The sequence below is a fragment of the Mastigoproctus giganteus genome, chromosome 3, assembly GCF_048544385.1.
Source record: "Mastigoproctus giganteus isolate SK-2022 chromosome 3, ASM4854438v1, whole genome shotgun sequence".
Classification (NCBI taxonomy): Eukaryota; Metazoa; Arthropoda; class Arachnida; order Uropygi; family Thelyphonidae; genus Mastigoproctus; species Mastigoproctus giganteus.
The window spans coordinates 165,267,019-165,287,483 of record NC_143577.1 but is presented as its reverse complement, the minus strand read 5'-3'; the positions used below and the strand labels follow the sequence as shown (position 1 = coordinate 165,287,483).

Here is a 20,465-nt window from a genome sequence, read left to right as displayed (position 1 = left end):
TGACTTAATGTGATCATTGCTATATAAGAGGATCCTTCTAGCCAGTTTTGGGGATTTATAATCAGTGAATATCATTCCTTTTTCCAAAATCTGTTATCGGCTTGGTAGTTTTTGTGCCCTTCAGAATCTCATGTGGAAGAGGTCCTTTATTATACTACTCAACACACTGTTAGTTGTGTGCTGCAGTAATGAGCATCTCATCCACAGTCACTTTTTTTTCAATCCTAGAAAAATTGGAAAAAATTCTTTCCACCATTCACCTCCTGATTTGTACTTAAATCTTTTTCTGTCCATTTTACTGAGTGTTTTGATGCTTATTTATCTGTGGATAGTAGGATGGACTTGTATGCAGGATATGTTTAGCAACTATGTATTGTAACCCAACTATTCAGAAACTGGATAGTGACCAGCAGGGGTTGCACAGATTCATTTATTTTTAGGGACTTGTGGTTATCAATGATTGAAACCTCTTGTAATTCAAGGCAGATTTTTCAAAATTTTCTTGACATTTGTTATTGACCTTGCTTAAATTCAGTCACCCAGTTCCAAATAATAATGTATGGGGGAAGTGGTCAGAATATAATTTTTTCATATCCTTATTTTCTTACCTAATATTTGAAAGATAAGTTTCATTATAGCTTGGCTTTTGAAATTATGGAATTCACCTGGAGTTGTGACCTGCACATGCCTGTTCTCTTTTCACACCACACCATTCAGTAAATAGCTGCATTCATGCAGTGATTTGTTTGAAGTCTGTGGTGAGATGTACTGATGAAATTGTGATTAAATGTCTTGAATATTGTCTTCAGAGGGACATGCAAGGATAGTTAAAGATTTAGCCAATTTTGGCATGCACCCTTAAAAAGGTTTGCCACTGCTGCTCTAGAATCTCTGAAAATACTCTTTATATTTTTATGTTGTGTTTAATTTACACTGTAAATTATAATTCCATCTCGTAGTGATATATGAGGGAAATCTATCTGCATTTCCATATAATCTTGCTATCTGCAAGTACAAAGCTTATTCTAGCATAATCAGATAATTCTAGTAATTAACTGCTACATTGGTTTCTTAGTGTAACTCCCTCCACTTGATTTGATATTATCTTCACCTCAGAAGGCCAGTAATGCTGGTGACAAAATTGTGTTATTGAAATTTCTGATAGCACACTATAGACATGATCTAATGCAGATTCAATATAATGTGGTCAAGGGTTGGATTCCAATTCCATTATAGCTCCAAAATTGGATCCCAATTCCATCCCCCACCACTCTTTTTTTTTTTCATGTGTTTTTCATGTGTTTCAAATTTGATCAATTTGTGATTTGTTCCAGCACACTTACCAGTTTTTGAGCTTTTTTTTTAAACAGCTCATGGAGCAAGTAGCACAATTGCTATCTGTAAATGATGTCCTACAAAAACTTTATAATACCACTTAATTTCTTTTTATTTCAGTCTTAATGCTTTGCAAATACAGCTTGGGTCGGAGGTACTCTTGACTAATTTACAAAGACAAATAATTCCTTTTTTGTCTTGGACATAAGCTTGCTCTACATAACGTTAATGTGTATATTTAAATTTGTTCTTTTTTTTTCTTTCCTTTTTAATAAAAAAATGTCAGTGGAAAGTCAAAATAAAAGCTTTGTCAGTTCAAGAAAAGCTAGCTGCACTGGACTTACTAAAATGGGAAAGATGCAAGCAGAGGTGTCTCCACATACAGATGCAGGGAAATAGAAGATCATCTTTCTTAAGAGATGTTGCTTCAAATGACTTGTAGTGAAAGACAGCAAGTGATAGCCCAATGGATAAGGTTGTGTTGATGTAAGAATGTGCAGGATTCCCTATATCTGGTGAAAATATCTAGAGTCAAGCTGTAAAACTCAAGACAACCAGTGTAGTACAAGTGTGCAAGAAATAATTCAAATCAAGCAAGGGCTGGCTAAGCCAATAGAAAACAAGGCATAGAACTTGCCAGGTTGTAATTTCAGGTGAAATTCAATCTGGTGATGACTATCCATCACAATTGTCTTCATATGAGAAGGCAGCTGTGTTCCAGCACAAATTTAGTTGCAGTGAAACAACATTTATTACATACTTCCTGATAAGACTATGTTGTAAATTTGAACAAAAGGCACTGGGCTTTAATGTGATGAAGGATAGGGTGACATTGCTGTTTTGTGACAATAAAACTGGCACAGCACAAATCACTATGCTTAGAAAAAGTGCCAATGTGTTTCTCACCACAAAAACATGGCATTAGTATTTTCATATTGCCACAGTAAGAATGCCTAGATGACAGCAGAGATTTTAGAGGAATGGTTTCATAAATGTTTTGTGCCATGTGTATGTATGCGTGCTCATTTAAGAAAAAATGTAGAACCCAAGCACTTTTGTTGCTGGACAAATGTCTTGCCCAACCTCCTGAAGAAAACCTCAAAGCTCTGACATTAAAATAAAGGTGAGCTATTTGCCAAAGAATACCACCTCAGATCCAACCCTTGAATTAAGGCATATTAACCTTCAAGATGCATTACAGGAAATTTTAATCGATCAAATAATTGAAGTATCTGTTTCTGACAGCAGAAAAGGCACAGGGAATCATATTGCCATCAACAATTGAAGTGTTGGGAGTGAAGTTTGCATGAAGCATTTGCACCTGTTTCAGGAACAAGAAAAGATGAGTGACTCAGAGTTGAGGGATTTACTCAAGAGGACATTAAGGAAATGCAGGTTATCAGGAACTTGTCATGCAGTCAGGACACATTTATGGCTGGATCCATATTGCAAAGATGATTGTGCTACTTATTGAAGCATAAGTGACCAGATTATTGTACCAAATGTTTTGTCTCCAGGCCTAAACTGCTGCCCTATCTTGTGACTGCAGTGACAAAGAACATGCCCCCCCCCCCAGGTAACAGTGGCTTCAGCAGCCATGCACTTCAATGGCTAGAATCAGAATGTAGATAATTCATATCCTTCATTTAAATCAATTACTGAAATTGGAAAAAACCTATGACATAATCAGGTACTATGTAGACCCCAAGTACATACCAGGCAGTTATTTCAATGTAAAATGCAGGTCTTGTTATTTCCATGATCTTAATCTTTAGGTGATTGTTTTTTCTTTTTAAATTGATAATGATAGTGTAGGTGTTTTTGATTTTTACATGTGTGGGCTTGGTTGTGTGTGAATTTGTTCTTGGCAATAAAATCACAAATTTGAGTAAAATCTTTCTATCATCCAAAAACTGATTAATATAACTTTTAATATATTTGCTCATTCACTAAGTAATGATCATTATTTTTGTTGTATCCTTTAGTTTGGTGGTTTCTAACTACCAATAAAATGCAAACCTCCTAAAGTACACTGTAGACTTATATAAAGTCTACAGTGTACTTTTATCCATGTGGTAGTACTTTAGGATTTTTACATTAACCTTGATATTCTAATAAGGATGCTTAATCATGATTAAAACAACTCACAACTGCTGTGCAGCAAGTTGAATACACATGTACGTTTTGTACTAGATGATTAAGTGTTGCACTATAATCAAAGTTGATTCACCAATGAATTGCAAAACAGCCATTCAAGGTGAAACCCAGGTACTAAAGTTAAGAGTATTTACTGCCATAGTATTAATTATAGCAATTCTGTTGGCCACTAAAAGACCTTTCAAAGTACTGAAATGCTGTTAATTTTGAATTGAGTGATTCATTTGGTCCTATAAGACCTGATTCATAATGGTAAAATATAGAATTGTCTTGAGGACACAGAAAGAACTAGTATCCTCAAGACAAATTTAACACAGGGATGCATATAATCAAACTAGTAATTCAACTAAACTAGAGTCCAGTCACAATATTATGACCACCTCCCAATGCAGACATCACACATGCCTAGCGAATCATATAGCACACGTGTCGAGTTCACACTGTGAGCATGACTCTCTACAGTGTTGGCTTGATGTTTGGCATCCATGAATGCAGTAACAGCCTTGGTCATGGGCAAAGCACGTGACTTATCAGACCTGGAAAAGGCATGATCATCAGCTGTCAGGCCAGGGGTACCAGCATTTCCGAAACAGCAGACTTTGTGAAATGCTCACATGCTGCAGTGGTGAAAGTGTATCAAGACTGGATGAATGGGACAGTTTTGACAACCCAACGTGCCAACTGTGGAGTCTAATGCACCATTGATCCCAGAGGTGAATGTCGGCTGAAACAGTTGGTCAGGACCTATCTGTGTGCTACTGCTTTCCAAATGAACCATGCTGTTACCAGAAAGATCTCCAACATGACACTGCAGAGTCTTGTGCATTGGGCTCTGGAACACAATTTGTGACTGCTGTTCATTGCAAACGCTGTCATTTCGCACGGCAATACAGACACTGGACCCCTGCCGAGTGGCAATTGGTGGACTTCTCCGATAAGTCAGTTTCTGCTCCACCAAGAGGATGGACAGTGTATTAGGTGTGAAATCTCAGAATAGACAATTATTGGCAGAATGCAGGCTGGTGTTATTGTCTGGGAAATGTTTTCATGGCATGGCTTGGGTCTGCTGATACCTCTGGAGGGTCCCTGAACACATGGTTACCTATCAATCGTTGCCAATCAGGTTCACCTGTACATATTGACAATGTTCCCTGGGAGCAATGGTATCTATCAGCAAGACAATGTAACATGCCATGTCACCAGAATTGTCCATGAATGGTTTGAGGAGCATGACAGAGGCTTAAAGTTGACCACTAAATTCCCTGGATCTTGACCCAATTGAAAACCTATGGGAACACCTTGATCAACACATCAGATGGATGAATCCTCCAGCAACTCCAGGGTACACTGCAGTCTGCATGGTCACATACCTGTAGCAACCTTCCCCGGGATTGAGTCCCTCCCACATTGGCTGGCTGTAGTGCATATTCTGAATACTAGGTAGGTGGTCATAATGGTGACTGGACCCTGTCTATAGTGTTCATAAATATGTCCCAAAAGTCTGCCTAGCAGAGATTGACAATTTAGTAGAGGGAATAAAGTGAAGAATCAAGTATCTCCTGGTTTATGGTCTAACAGTCTTTTTCAGTTATTTGATTTCCATAGATGTAGTATTTGGATGTAGTTTCCTTTCATTGTAGCTTTTATTTCAGCCAAATTTTGAGTAACTTAAGCCCTAGGAATTTGCTGCACCAGCACAATAAAATTAAAATAATGCTGAAAATCCTTACAGGCCCATTATCCATAGTTGTTTACTTTTTTGAATTTTACAAAGATGTCCTCCTCAGTTACCTGTGGAGGTAAGTTATCACAGTAACTCACTAGCTAATAGAACTTGTTAATTCAGTCTATATCTACTCTTTTATTATTAGCCTCTTACTGCAGATCCAAAACCTTCATTTAAAAAATTAAATTTTGTAACTCCATCCAAAATCAGTTTGTCCCCACACTACTAATTTTTTTTTTGTTCTTTATCTGCTGTATCCACACAGCTGAACTCCTGACACATTCTTGAAAATGGTTTCTTTGAGTTTCTAGAAGTTTTTATTAGAAACTTTTAAACCTAATTTATATGTGGATGTTGATTTGACATGTTTCATGAAGAAATTTGTAGTACACTTGCCTCTCCTCCAATCAGTAATGCTCCTTAGCTTTGTGACATTGATGCATCATCTGAAATCACTGTGCCCACTTCATATTTTATGCAGTGAATGCTGCTGTTAGTGAAGCATTCTTGCATCAAAAGTATTGGTTTGAAGGGTGGGGATTTTAAATTTTGCATTTGCTCTCTGATAAGTAGAAAGTGAATTAATTTTCAAAAATGAACATTTAATATAGAAAATCATTTTTTTAGTTTTATTCATAAAAAAAAAATTTTTCAGATTTTTGAAGGCACAGAAATTTTGATTTTCCCACTAATGAGGTTAAATTGTACATTTGTCTTGTCACTTAATTAACAAGACCAAGCTTGATTTCAATTTGAAATTATGCCTTAGTTCTGGTATCACTTACCTGTTGTCTTTCCTTATGAATGAACTTTTTTTTTTTTTTCCAAGGATATTTATTTTGTGTGTGGTCTCAGTACTTAAAGTATTAGTGTTATCTTGGCATTAGCAAGACAATTCAATGTATTTTGACACTGCTTTTCAGTAAGCAAGGTTTGACACAATCAAATCTAACTTCATAGTACTTGATAATTTCAGGTCAGTGAGAAACCTATTTGGGAAGAGTTAGTATACACTTTAACTCTGCTTTGTTCCAAAAGCAAGAAGTTTGAAATTTTTAGTTGTGATAAATTTACAATTTGGCTGTGTGAAAACCTAGTTTAAACTGGTTCTATATGATCAAATATGCAAGAGTTTCATAAGCTCTTATAATTTTGAGCTATTAATTTCTCTATGGAAACAAAAGCATTAATATATATCATAATTCCATGTATAGCTCATGGATTCTGCAAAACAGATCAGCAAGGAAAAATTCAGTTGTTAATAGATAGAATAAATATTTAGTTCAAGTAATAGTACATAGCATAATAAGATGTATTTTGTGACTTAATGTCATATGTGGCAGTTTACTAGTAGGATTAAGAAATCATTAGTTGGCTCTACTCTATTGAAAGGGTTTACCATATCAGGAATGGTAGCCATCAAATGCCTTGTTTTGAACTCAACATTATGTAGTGATTTTACTACATGCATTGTTAAAAGCAGCAAAATTTTCTGGCTATAAAATTAAAGATGGGGGTGCACTGTAGTTCATCAGGGTAGTTTTATTTTCAACAGAATACTTTGATATTCATGAAGCATTATGAATTAAACTGGTGTGGAATGCCTAGAAACTTTGTGTAATAACAGCAAAATCTTAAATGTCACATTATCACCTGATTAATCTAATCAATTATACTCATTCCAAAATTAAATTCTTATCTAATGTATTCTAATGCTTCTCATTTTTTTTCTTACAGAGTTTGTCACCATGATGACATCGAAATGAAGACAATACAGCTGCATCTGTAATTAAGATTCTTTTTAATTTTCTTTCTATTTTTCATGTTGGTGTACAAAAATAGCAGTAACACCCAATCAGTCATTTGGTGTTACCTCTGTAAAAAGTTTTGTACCATATTTGAAGAGATGCAAGGTGCACAGATGTGACTTGTCTTTTCCCCTTGTCTTGTGTCAACTCTAGGCTGTTATTTACTGCATTTGCTTTTGTAAATGAGTAACTTTCATTAGTCATCTGTGTGTTCACCAGTTTTATTACACATTCCATTATATTGTTTTGCTGTGTTGGTCTTGCATTTCAGAATTCAGTAAGTTCATTTAGTTTATCTGCTTATTTAACCCTTTTTGTTTTAGATCTTTTACAAATCTTAATAGCTTGCTATATGCAGTTTACACAAGACTGTTCCTCACATGTTGTATGTTGATAATTTTCAATAAAATTTCTCCTTTATGGAGACTAACTCATAGTTACAGAAGTGTTTTTTTAAACTAGTGCTCATTATGTCAAAAATTTATTTTTATCACAAACAAATGAAATATAATTAGGAAAGTGTGCTAAGGGATTTTCTAAATATCTGAAAATTGCTTATGTGTAGCTATTCTGGGGGTTTCAGATAAATTTTCTGATCATCAAAATTAACCCTCTTGGTGGTGTGGCAAATCAATCAGTGGATGAATTTTACTTTTGGTGGGAGAGTAGGAAGATTTTATGGAGAATTAAATAACATTTTAATCCTAACATTCTTTTCTTTTTTAAGATTAAAGAGGAAGAAACATGTGAAAAAAATTGACAGCCTGGTGTCTGAACTGTTTTTTTACAATTCAGTTATTCCAACTGAATGCAGAGTGCAAGAGAACATACTATAAGAATACTGAATCTTAACAGATATTTAAAATGGGTTGTGTATATAGAATACACCATGGTAACAGCTAATATTACGCATGTAATATTGCACCTCTGTGGGCAGGAGCGGCAGTGCGTAGCACACGCTTCTTGATTAGACCGGGGTTCAAGCCCGTGACCACCAAATACAGAGAATGTGGAAAGGTCAGGGAATGACCACTGCATATCCCCGGAGCAATATGGCTTTAGTTGCTAATGCTCCTAAAAACCAAATAACAACAGCATGTAATATTACAAATTCTTATTCTATTTAATTAAATAAAATTGAATTTCATATAAAATTAGCACAATCTTTCAACAAAAAGAAATTTGTTAGGATGAGGGATTTCTTTAAACAACCAATTAAAGAAAAGTATCTAAATATTTCTTGCCTGATGCTGAGTATGAAAAAGTTGGTTTATGCCTGGGTACTGCATATACATTTCTAATATCCAGGTAGTATGAATGCATAGTTTTAATTATATCTCATTGTGAATACTTTTTTTGAGGTATTCACAATGAGATAATTAAAACTATGCATTGCTTTGAATAAGTAATGCTTCACCAGTGGAGAAGACTAATGCATACTTATCTAAGTATGCAAGGGATGAGAGAATTACTGAAAATCATGGTGTTGGTTTACTTTAGTAAAGGTAGTACTACAAAATTTCTTAGCAAAGTGATATGAAACTTGTACAGACTATATGCTGGAAGGTTATACAGGGCTAATCACACTTGCAATGACTTATGCGATGTTAATAATGGTTTCAAATTTTTTCATATTAAAAAAACTAAACCAGTGGTCCCAAACTCCAAGTTACATGGTAAGTATCCCATATACAGTCTTCTAGCATATGTTTAACAAATGAGTATAGGCTAAAAAGCTTTTAGGGCTAAAGGCCTCACACTATGGAAAATTCACTATTCAAACAAGTTAGTGCATTGCATACTGTTGCATACCATCTGGCATTTCATATTGTGGAGTTATACTTCATACCTGGGTTGTCACTTATTGTAACACCAGGGTACTTAACCTGCCCACCAATGAGAAGCCCAAAAAGGCTTGAAACTGTGCAGTCTGGGTGGTGGTATCTGCCAAGAATAAGTAGTCTGCTTCACTGGTGAAGCATTGCTTATTTGAGAAGACATTCACAATATGAGATAACATTCACTATGCTACTTCACCTTCTATCAGCTTACACTATGCAGTGTACAAAGGGTACTAGGAAAGTTTTGCAATACAGCTTTGTTTATTTAATTTTTTCAAAGTAATTTCCTCTACATTCAATACACCTCTCCATCCTCCGAAACCAATCTTTAAACCATTCTGCCAAGTTTCACTAGGGAGTAAAGCACACTCGTTGTCCCAAGCCTGTAGAAGGTCCTCATCACTGGAAAACCGCCTCCCTTTTAGCTTCATTTTCACATGCGGGAACAGTGCAAAGTCGCAGGGAGCAAGATCTGGCCTGTAGGGAGGGTGCTCGAGAAGTTTCAGTCCTGTCGTAGTCAAATATTCGGTGCAGGCTTTGGTGCGGTGAGCTGCAGCATTATTGTGATGGAGGTACCAGGTGTCCATTCTTGACTTTGGCCGCAGGTTCTTCATAGATCCAATGACTTTAGGCAGGCATTGTTCAGTATACCACTTAGCTGTGACTGTCTTCTGTGTGTCCAAAACGACACGTTCCACAATTCCACTGTATTTGAAAAATACAGCTATCATTTTCTTCTTTACAGATCGGGATTTTCTGACAATTACGGGTGTGTCGTCATCATCAAAGACCCAAACTTTGTTTTGAGCCTTGGTCGGCAGATCGTAATAGTACAGCCAAGTCTCGTCACCTGTCACTATGTTGTTCACATACCAAGATTGTCCCTTATCAAACTTTTTTTAACATCTGACGGCACCAAGTCACACATCGTGTCATCTGCTCTTCAGTCAGTTGATGTGGCACCCAGAGAGAACAGTTTCTTCACGTGCAAATGATCTTGCAGAATCGAACAAATTGCTGGTGCATTTAGGCCCAAAGTATCTTCTATCTGTTGGTAGGTCACTTGCCTGTTTTCGTCAAGCATTTTCCTCACAGCAGTAACATTTTCCTCCGTAACTGACGTTTGTGGCCTTCCCGGCCTCTCAGAATCCTCCAGAGTGAAATTTCCCCTTTGGAATTCTCTATACCACCTGAATATCGTTATACGATGTGGACAATCATCTAGTGCAAGAGTCATTTCTTCTAAGCACTGGTCTATGGTTAAACCACGCACAAAATTATACCGCAAAACTGTCCTTATCTCATTTTGTGACCACTATGCCATCGCAAGCACTTTACACTCTCACTACTAATGAATAACTGAGCCCATCGACTTGGTGCGGCGGCTACTATGCACGTATGAACATGTCTCAACATGCAGCAAAAAGCAGCTTCCTGTGATTCATTGTTGCATCATATTGCAAAACTTTCCTAGTACCCTTTGTACTAACTTTTTGATAAATGAGTATATCACACTCAATGGAAGAGAAAGTTGATTAAAAAAAGTTTAGCAATACTTTCCAAAACTTTGATCTGGAAAAACAAAAGCAATGTGCATTAAAATAGTGATGAACATAAGTTATTTTCCTCACAAAATGTAAAGTTTAGGGATATTAAATTAACTTGTAGAACTTTAATTCAATACAACTGCTCTATGTAACTCAAAGTGACTAGAATACCCCTATAAGCAACATGCAAAAAGTTTTCCCTTAAAAGGGATTTGAAAAAAAATCTGATTTACTGTCACTATGAAAGAATCCAAATGATTTAAGGATACAAGGGTGGTTCAACAAAGAATTGCCCTCACCTACTTCCACATATTGCAGTCATATTTTGTGTGTAGCATCATATATCTGTACTAAAAGTAAAATTTCCACCCTGTCTTAATTTGTTTTTTTCTTAGAGCTGAACGTATCACAAAGTAGCATCATGGACAGAGTTGAAGCTAGAACTGTAATCGGTTCTTCATGGAAATCTAAAGAAATTCATGAGGAGATGACTCCTATATATAAGGATGAAGCCCCATCCTATGGCATTGTGAAGCACTGGCAAAAACAGTTTAGGTGTGGTCGGACATTGGTAGAATCTGAGCTCATTCCAGGTTGTCCCCATTCAGCCATTGATAACAGCATAATCAGAAAAGTGGCGTCGTTAATTGTGAAGATTAGTGTGGGCTCTGTTGAAACAGTCCTTTATCAATTCCATTTATGGAAATTGAGTGCAAGCTGGATTCCCCGATTATCAACTGGTTTCCAGAAGGCCAATTGACACAGAAATCACAAGAGTTGTTAGCACTGCCAAAAAAATAAGGAAGATTTTCTCTTGTCTGATCACAATGATGAAAGTTGGATGCACCATTTAAACCCTGAAAGTAAAAAGCAGTTCATGGAATGGCAACATCAGGGTTCCCCCCTCCCCCAAGAAGGTAAAGGTCCAAGTGGCAGCAGGAAAGGTCTTGCTGACAGTATTTTGTGATGAGAAAGGCATAATGACTGATTACCTGCCTAAAGGTAGAACAATTATAGGTGCCTATTATGCCAATTTTCTCACAGGAGAAAATCAAAACATGTAGGTGTGGCATGTTCAAAGATGTGAGGTGCTCCCATCTGGTGAGTATGGGCTTGGCACACTCAGGGTCCTGAGCTTGATATCATCATTCTTCTTTCTTGGTGATTCCCCCCCCCCCCTTTCTTTCTCTCTCTCTCAGCATGGTTCAGAAAATTTTTTTTGGCTGGTGCAGCATAAGCCTCAGGCTTCCTTGTACCATATGGCTATTAATAATAAGACAATGCCCCAGTTCACATTTCTGAAATTGCAACAACACAAGCAGCCATTTGTGGATATAAAATACTACCCCTTTTGGACTTCTTGTTTCCTTCCCTCAAATCATTTCTTTGGAGGACCTACTTCCCTGACAACGAGACACCTCATTTCTGCAACAGAGTTGTGGTTCAGATTTCAACCTTGCCACTTATACAAAATGATATCCATAGTCTCATCCATTGAGGGGGAAAATGTGTAAATCTGCACAGTGGCTATGTTGAGAAGGACCTGTGCCAAGAGTCAACAGGCTAGCACCTCTGCAGCTAGGACAGGGTTTTTTTATTGAACAACCCAGATATCATCTTTTAAGGGCACAAAAGGTGATATAGTTGTACACGTTGGCACTAATGATATTAAGAGTAGGAGACCGGAGGAATTACTTAGCAAGTATAGGTCACTGTTGAAAAAAAGCCGTGAATTAGGGTTGAATTTGAAAGTGTCTGCAATTCTGCCCAGACATGATAGGAGGGAGTAAATGATGAGAGCCTTGTCGATCAATTCGGCCCTGGAGGGATTGTGCAAGGTCTAGGGGTAGAATTTTTTTTCAGCCTGGACTGTACTTGTTAACAGGAGAGATTGCTTCTACAGGGATGGGATACACTTAAATAGAAAGGGTGCAAGAATTTTTGTTGAGGCAGAGTTAGGTGGGTTGGAAAACTGCTAGTTGGGGAGATACAAGGACTAATAGATTGCCAGTAGCCACTGGCAGAGGTGGGAGTGATTCTTGCACTGTTTTATTGAAATGAGCAGAAGCCTGAAAAACAAGATGCAGGATATTTCAGAGGCTGCTGGGAGTCATTGCAGTACAAGTAAACACATGGGTTGTGTTAGGGTAGCCAAGAATAGAAACAGGTGCATGTATACCTGTGTGTACACCAATGCTAGGAGTTTGGTAAATAAATTTGAATTTGAGGTATTGCTCAAAACATCAAAGGCAGATATTGTTGGGATATCAGAGATGTGGTGTCACACAGATATAAGGAATGCAGAACTGGAATTTGGGGAATACATTGTGTATAGAAAGGATAGACAGGGGAGGAGGGGTTATGCTATTAGTTAAGAAACAAAGTCCACGGAAGTGAAGCCAGTTGACATTGGCCAAGGCAGTGTCGAGTCAGTTTGGTGTGACATAAGCATAGGGAAATCAAAATTGAGAGTAGGAGTATGCTATAGGCCTAATGACTCTGATGTGTATAATAAGATATTGTACAGGGAAATAGAGTGGGCCAGTAAATCAGTCTTATAATGGGGGATTTTAATTTCCCAGATATTGACTGGAATTTGTTGGTTGGTCACTCACACACTAGCAAGGCTTTTGTGGATTTATTGGATGATTGTTTTCTACATCAGCATGTTCGTGAGGCAACAAGAGGGAGCAATACTCTTGATCTGATTATCAGTAGTGATTCTTCATGCATTAAGAATCTGCAGATAAATGAACCACTAGGTGGCAGTGATCACAGTGTGTTGAAGTGGGATTTACTCAAGGAGGTAACTACCATCAGAGGTAAAGGGAACTATGATGGTCTGAGACTGTATTTAAATTCTATACAGTGGTACCAACTGATGATGTTACCAACAGCAAACTCAAAATGGGAAGCATTCAAGGAACTAATCTTGGAGGCTACCAGGCTTTACATACCAACTAAGAAATATTGTTCAAGGTTTAGGCCTAAATGGTTGTCAGATGAACTAATGAGACATGTGGCAGAGAAGAAAAATGCATGGGATACATACAAATTAATGGGTGACATGGAAGCTTATGATAGATATAAGTTGGTCTGTAACCAAGTCACAAAGGAGATTAGGCACGCTAAGGCAGACTACGAAAAATCCTTGGCAAAGGATGCAAAGAAGAACAGAAAAGAGTTCTTTACCTATTTAAATTCAAGAAGGAAAGGGATGAATCAGATTGGTCCACTGGATAGTGATGGTTCAACAGTTGAGGATCCTGCTCAGGTGGCTAAAAATCTAAACGAGTATTTTGCATCTATATTCACGCATGAGGAGTTATTCAGGAAGGAGAATGATGTAGGTAAAGTAAACATTGACAGTGAGCTGGATGATTTTGTAATAACTGAGAGGCAAGTGGAGGAGAGATTGTTGAGGATAAACATAAAAAAAGGCACCTGGGGTGGATGGGATCTATCCAGTTATATTAAAGGAGGCAGCAAAGGAAGTAAGCAAACCCCTAGCTGTAATTATGAGAGCTCCTTTGGACTCAGGGGAGGTACCCATAGACTGGAGATGTGCAAATGTATAACAATTCACAAAGGAGGATCAAAGGCTGACAAGTAATTATAGACCTGTTAGTTTAACTTCTGTTCCAGGTAAATTAATGGAGGCACTGGTTAAAGAAGCACTGCAGGATCATCTAGACAAGAATTCAGTTATAGCTCAGATGCAGCATGGTTTTGTTAAGGGCAGGTTTTGCCTGACCAGTTTGATTGGATACTATGATGTAGTCACAAAAGAACTGGATGCAGGGAATAACTTTGATATTATATATTTGGATCTTAGAAAGGCTTTTGATACTGTTGCACATGGAAGACTGCTGCACAAATTGGAGCAGTGTGGCATTGGAGGCAAATTGCTGCTATGGATAAGGGGATGGTTGAGTGGCAGAAGACAGTGGTAATCAATGGACACTGCTCAACGTGGACTAATGTTATTAGTGGAGTTGCTCAGAGTTCAGTGTTGGGTCCGTTGGTGTTTATGAATGATATTGATGATGGGATATCAAGTTTAATGTCCAAGTTTGCAGATGATACAAAGGTTGGCAGGGTTGTTAAGGACACCACTGACGCTATGCTGCTGCAACATGATCTGGAAAGGTTGGACAGATGGGCTGAGAGGTGGCAAATGAAGTTTAACATTGACAAATGTAAAGTACTACATCTGGGAAACAGTAACCCCAGAGCAATGTATCAACTCTGCGGTACTACACTGACAGTGGTGGAGAATGAAAAGGACCTGGGGGTAATTGTGCAGGCAGATATGAAGTTCTCTGAGCAGTGCAGACAAGCTGCCAGAGTAGCTCATGGTGTCTTGTCAATGATATACAGGAATTTTTCTAGCAGGGATAAGGAGGTGATTATTCCCTTGTATAAGGCAATGGTTAGGCCACATCTTGAGTATTGTATACAGGTCTGGAGGCCTCATTTCAAGGATGTAGAGCTGCTGGAACGGGTACAGAGAAGGGCAACAAGATTAGTGAATGGAACAAATTGTTGCTTTTATGAAGAAAGGCTTAAGTTTTGCAAATTACAGTGTGTGGAGACTAGGCACCAGCAAGGTGATCTGATAGAGGTGTATAAGGCTTTGAATGGTTTGAGCATGCTCAATGCCAATGGGATTCTTCATCTTGCTCAGAATAATCAGCTCAGAGGGCATAAATTCAAATTGAGGAAGGATAGATGTGCGGAAATTTGCCTTTGGCCAGCGGGTGGTTGGTTGGTGGAACTGACTTCCATCACTTGTTGAAGTTGATAGTCTAAACAAATTTAAGGCTCAACTGGACAGGTATTTCAAGTGAACGGAGGGGTGAAATGGGATATGCTTTCTTGCATCATATGCTAATGCTAACCTTGTATATAAAGATCTCTTACTAATATAAATCCGAAGCCAGTTTTTCAGAGAGACTTTCACAAGCAACTGGTGAAACAGTGTGAGCAAGAACTGTAACTTTAGTAGATTTGGAACATCTTGCACCTGTAACTTTCCTTCAGTACTTGAAGAAATGATAACCTTAAACTACAACAAAAAAAAAGGCAGGAGAGAATTTGCACTACTGCTGACAAATGTTCAGCTCCTTCAGTCCTCAATAAATATTTCATGTAAATATTAATCACTGAGAAACTACACAACAGATTCTGTTACTTGAAAGCAACAAAATTTAAAACTTTGTTACTGTCTAGAAATGTCATAATCACAAAAAATGAAGGTATACCAGTTTATAAACATGCTCTTGTCTTCAATTCATCAAGCAATGAAAAACATTGAAGTGTATGGGTATATGATAAAAATTCTTATTCTCTGAGGTTTAATAGTTTTCTACTAGAGGTAGCATTTAGTGTCAGATGGTCAGTCTTCCATTAGTTAATAAAAGTGAAGGGGTAAGATATACCTTTATGATAATACAGCCATTTTTCACATTGACAATGAAGATCTTGATTAACAATGATAGCAACCTTAGACAAATTATAATCAGCTGAGGGTCAGAGTTATGTTGGCCCTAAAGAGGGAAACAAATTAACCTATGTATATCATTACTTTTATATCGAATTTATTCTCGTGCCATTATACTTATGTATACAACTATTTCTTCTGAACAAGATTTTGTTAGCATGCATGCGTACAGAATATACTGCAGCAAAAGTTTATTGTGGAAGAAGAGTAAACTAAAATACTCTTCCTCCTTGATGACCTTCAACTGTGCTAAGCCCTCTTAGTTCTCTGTATTTTGTAGAGATAGTAACTGTTAATGCTGAATCAAATAGCTTCTGCTAAATGAAAGTTAAGTAATATTTTAAACTATGTACTTGCACTTTTGGCAGTGAGCCTAAAAAAACTGGGTATTTCAGTATAAACTTTCTTTCCAAGAGGAAAATTTCTAAGTCAACGGGAGAGTATGCAGCTGTGTTATTTTAAAAAGCCAAAAAGTAATGTGTTCATAAAATAAGCTATTTTCTGAAGTAACTTAAACAATTTGTGTGAGTTCAGAGATTATGGGAGATAAAATTTAATAAAAGAAAGGGTGAAATCCCACTTCAAGAAATTTCTTTCAATGAAAATTTTGTACATTAGGGCACTGGCCACTCAATTTTGTATTGCCAGAAAAGGTTGCATGTTATAAGAGAAATAAAAAAAAATTATCCAAATGTGTGTGCACATGCACACATTTTAGTAACTAAATGAATGGCCAATTTCAAATATTATTCAATAATACATGTTTATCTTAAATGGGTCTTTAATGTTTTAAAATGTTAATTGAATAGAGCATGTACCACATGCATTGTTTCCTTAAAAATGTTTGCTACTCAATTGATGCACTATGGCCATAGTTGCTAATGTGCCTAATAAACCCCTAAACAAACAGCTGCTTGGTCCATTTTGCTTTCTCTGCACCATTTTGCTGCACCTTGAATCCCCAAAGTTGCCATTATTCTGAAAGTCTACTGTATAACACATCAGTATCTAAGGCCATGTTATATTATGTCTAGACAAGTGTTTACTGTCTGACTTGCAGGCTTTAAATCTATGGATAACTCACAGGGATATCCCTGTTTTCTTTGCCTGAGATTGTCTAATTCAGCCCTAATTGAAGAGGCCTTTAAGAAGTATTTGAAAACACCTTTTCCAGAGGATTGAAATGCCTTATTCTTTATGAATAAGGCTATACCCTATTTGAACTTCTGTGCATTGATCTCAAAGCCACTACCCAGGCCTTAGTTTTGACCATTTGGGTTTTCTTGTTAGGTAGATAGTTTGCAAGGACCTTAACAGTGATGGGATATGAAATTTAAAATGGTACAGCTAGCAAAATAAACTCAAGTCAAGTTAAGGAAAATGCAATCAAAAAGTCATAATATGAATATATCTAAAAAAAAATTGAGTTAATGTGTGCATGTTAGCAAATAATGAGCAATGGTGCAGAAAAACAGTGGGCCAGTAAATCAATGTCATAGAATGGGGGATTTTAACTTTCCAGATATTGGCTTATGGATTGGTCACTCCCTAGACTTTTGGGGATTTAATGGACTGTTTTCTATAGCAACATGTTCAAGAGGCAACCAGAGGGAGTAATACTCTTGATCTGATTAGCAGCAGTGATTATTCATGCATTAAGAATTTGCAGATAAAGGAACCACTTGGTGACATTGATCACAATGTACTGATGTGGGAATTACTTAAAAATGTAACTACCATCAAGTCTAAAGGGAAGACTTTTGCTTTCATAAAGGTGACTAAATGGGTCTCAGACAGTTTTTAAATTATGTACAGTGGGATCAACTAATGATACTACCAATGTTGAATTCTAAATGGGAAGCTGTCACGAACTTAATTTTGGAGGCTACTAGGTTTTTCATTCCAATTAAGAAATACTAAAGGTTTACACCTAAATGGATGTCAGTTAAACTAACGAGCCTTGTGGCAGAGAAGAAAAATGTATGGTATGCATATAAAGTATCATGTAACAGAGAAGCCTATGGCAGATATAAACTAGCTGTAAATGTTACAAAGGAGGTTAGGCAGGCAAAGGCAGATTACAAGAAAAACAGTGAAGAGTTCTTTACTTATGTAAACTCTAGAAGGAAAGGGATGAATCAGATTGGACCACTTAACATAGGTGGGTTGACTATTAATGATCATGCTCAGGTAGCTGATAAACTGAATGACTATTTGGCATCAACATTCAAACATGAGGGAATGGCAGATGTTTATCAAACTAACAGGACACTAAGTGATTTTGTAATAACTGAGAGCAAAGTGGAGGAGAAATTATTGAAGTTAAACAAAAAAAAAAAGCACCTGGGGTGGAGGGGATCTATCCAGTTATATTAAAGGAGGCAGCAAAGGAAGTAAGCAAACCCTTAGCCATAATTACAACAGCTTCCTTGAACTCAAGGGAGGTCCCCATGGACTGGAGTTGTGTGCAAATGTATCACCAATTCACAAAGGGGGTTCAAAAGGCAACACACGCAACTATACTAGACCTGTTGCTTAACTTTTTCCAGGGAAAATCTGGAATCACTGGTTAAAGAAGCATTGCAGGATCATCTAGACAAGACTGCAGTAATAGTTAAGACACAGCATGGGTTTGTTAAAGGGAAGGTCTTGTCTGACCAATTTATTGGATACTATGATATGGTCACAAAGAAACTGCTCAATGCCAAAAATAATTTTGATATATACTTAGATTTCAGGAAAGCTCTTGATACTATTGCACACTGAAGACTGCTGTACAAATTGGAGAGGTATGGCATTAAGAGTAAGTTGCTACACTGGATAAAGGGATGGTTGAGTGGGAGATGACAGAGTGGTAATCAGTGGAGTTCCCATGGTATGGTGTTGGGTCCATTGTTGTTTTGTATATTTATCAATGATATTGAAGAAGGTATATCAGGTTTAATGTCCAAGTTTGCAGAGGATACAAAGGTTTGCAGGGTGTTAACAACAGTAAAGGCAGTATGCTACTCCAACTGGATCTCGATAAGTTGGGCAAATGGGCTGAAATGTGGCAACCAAAGTTTTAACATTGACAATTGCAAAGTACTGCATATGGGTTGCAATAACCAAAGAGAAATGTACCAATTGTGTGGTACTACACTCAGGGAAGGGGAGAGTGAAAAAGACCTGGAGGTAATTGTGCAGTTAAATATGAAGTTTGCTGAGCAGGGCAGGTCATGGAGTCTTGTCAATGATATAAAGTAAACCCCCGCTATTCGCGGGGGTTACGTTCCTGAGAAATGCCGCGAAAATGCGAATACTTCATGGCTCCCATAGTAATAAAGGGGTCCGTTCCAAAGTATGAAATATATAAGAAAAACTAGTCTAAAATTTTGTCTATGTATGTATTATATGTACCTTCATAATATGACTATGTACATAGACAGTACATAGTGAAATGCAAGCATATGGCATTGAAATGAAAATAAGAAACAATTTAATATTAAATGTAATATTTATTAGAAATTTCAAACCAGCACCTTTGCTAGCTAAAAAACTTATCCTGCCAGTGCTATCAACAATTTCACTAAAGTGTTGTTAAAGGAGTTTTTTTCACGAATGATGAGTGAACTTAACGGAATTTTATTTTGAGTTCAGTCTTCTATCCATAGATTTAAAGCTTTTTCCATTTTTTCTAATTTAACATCATGAGTTAGAGAGCTAATTTTTGAAGCAATTAGCGCATTTTCACGAACACTACGACGGATTTTTTCTTCCAATTTTTTGATTGATCGTACCGTTGACTCATTGATTTTATGTTTTGCCACTGAGGAGACACTTTCACCATTAGAAATTTTGTCTAATAACTCAATTTTATTCGCTAATGTCATCACCTTTGATATTTTCACATTTCCCTTGTTATTCGTAGCCATATTTTTGTACGGGTTAGAAAGAACTTGTCCACAATAAAGTCACTTTCTTCCGTTAACACACTTGAAAAAGTCTGTTTTACACTGCAAAACTGTAGATTTATCCCTTCTGTAAGCATATCAATTGATAAATTTATTCAATTTATAAGCATATAAATTAAAAGCAAACGGCGAAACCTTCCATTACAAGCACATAACACATACTGATCAAGGATTAGCGAGAAACATCCACGCTCGCGATTTTGTCAACCCTCCCCCCACCCACTGAGCATTGTTTTGACCAGGAAAGATAATTTTAGCCACACCCATGTTTTTTATGGTGGAAAATGTTCACACACCTTTAAAATTCACATTTTTTTTAGGTTTCATTTTATATTAAATCAGAGACCGCGAATAGTGGGGGTTTACTGTATAGGAATTTTTCTAGCAGTGACATGGAGGTGATTATCCCGTTATACATGGCAATGGTCAGGCCACTCCTAGAGTACTGTGTACAGGTCTGGAGGCCTCATTTTAGGAAGGATGTAGAGTTGCTAGAACGAGTACACAGAAGGGCAACAAGATTAGTGAATGGAACAAAGGGTTGCTCTTACGAAGAAAGGCTCAAGTTTTGCAAATTAGTGTCTGGCACCTGTGA

General features: G+C 37.1%; 2 protein-coding genes across 2 annotated transcripts in view; one reads left to right on the top strand and one right to left on the bottom strand.

The window, feature by feature from the left end:
* LOC150088389 (calmodulin) overlaps positions 1–7,462 on the top strand; it is a 73,429-nt gene extending 65,967 nt beyond the window's left edge. Inside the window, exon 5 of the mRNA XM_090369479.1 lies at positions 6,956–7,462. Within this exon, the coding sequence (XP_090225605.1) occupies positions 6,956–6,984 (29 nt within the window). The 3' untranslated portion in view covers positions 6,985–7,462. The remainder of the gene's footprint in view (positions 1–6,955) is intronic.
* A 7,993-nt stretch (positions 7,463–15,455) lies between these two features.
* Positions 15,456–20,465, bottom strand: part of l(3)87Df (cytochrome c oxidase assembly factor COX20 lethal (3) 87Df) — a 72,105-nt gene continuing 67,095 nt past the window's right edge. The window contains exon 5 of the mRNA XM_090370756.1: positions 15,456–15,482. The gene's annotated coding sequence lies outside the window, so the exon portion shown is untranslated. The remainder of the gene's footprint in view (positions 15,483–20,465) is intronic.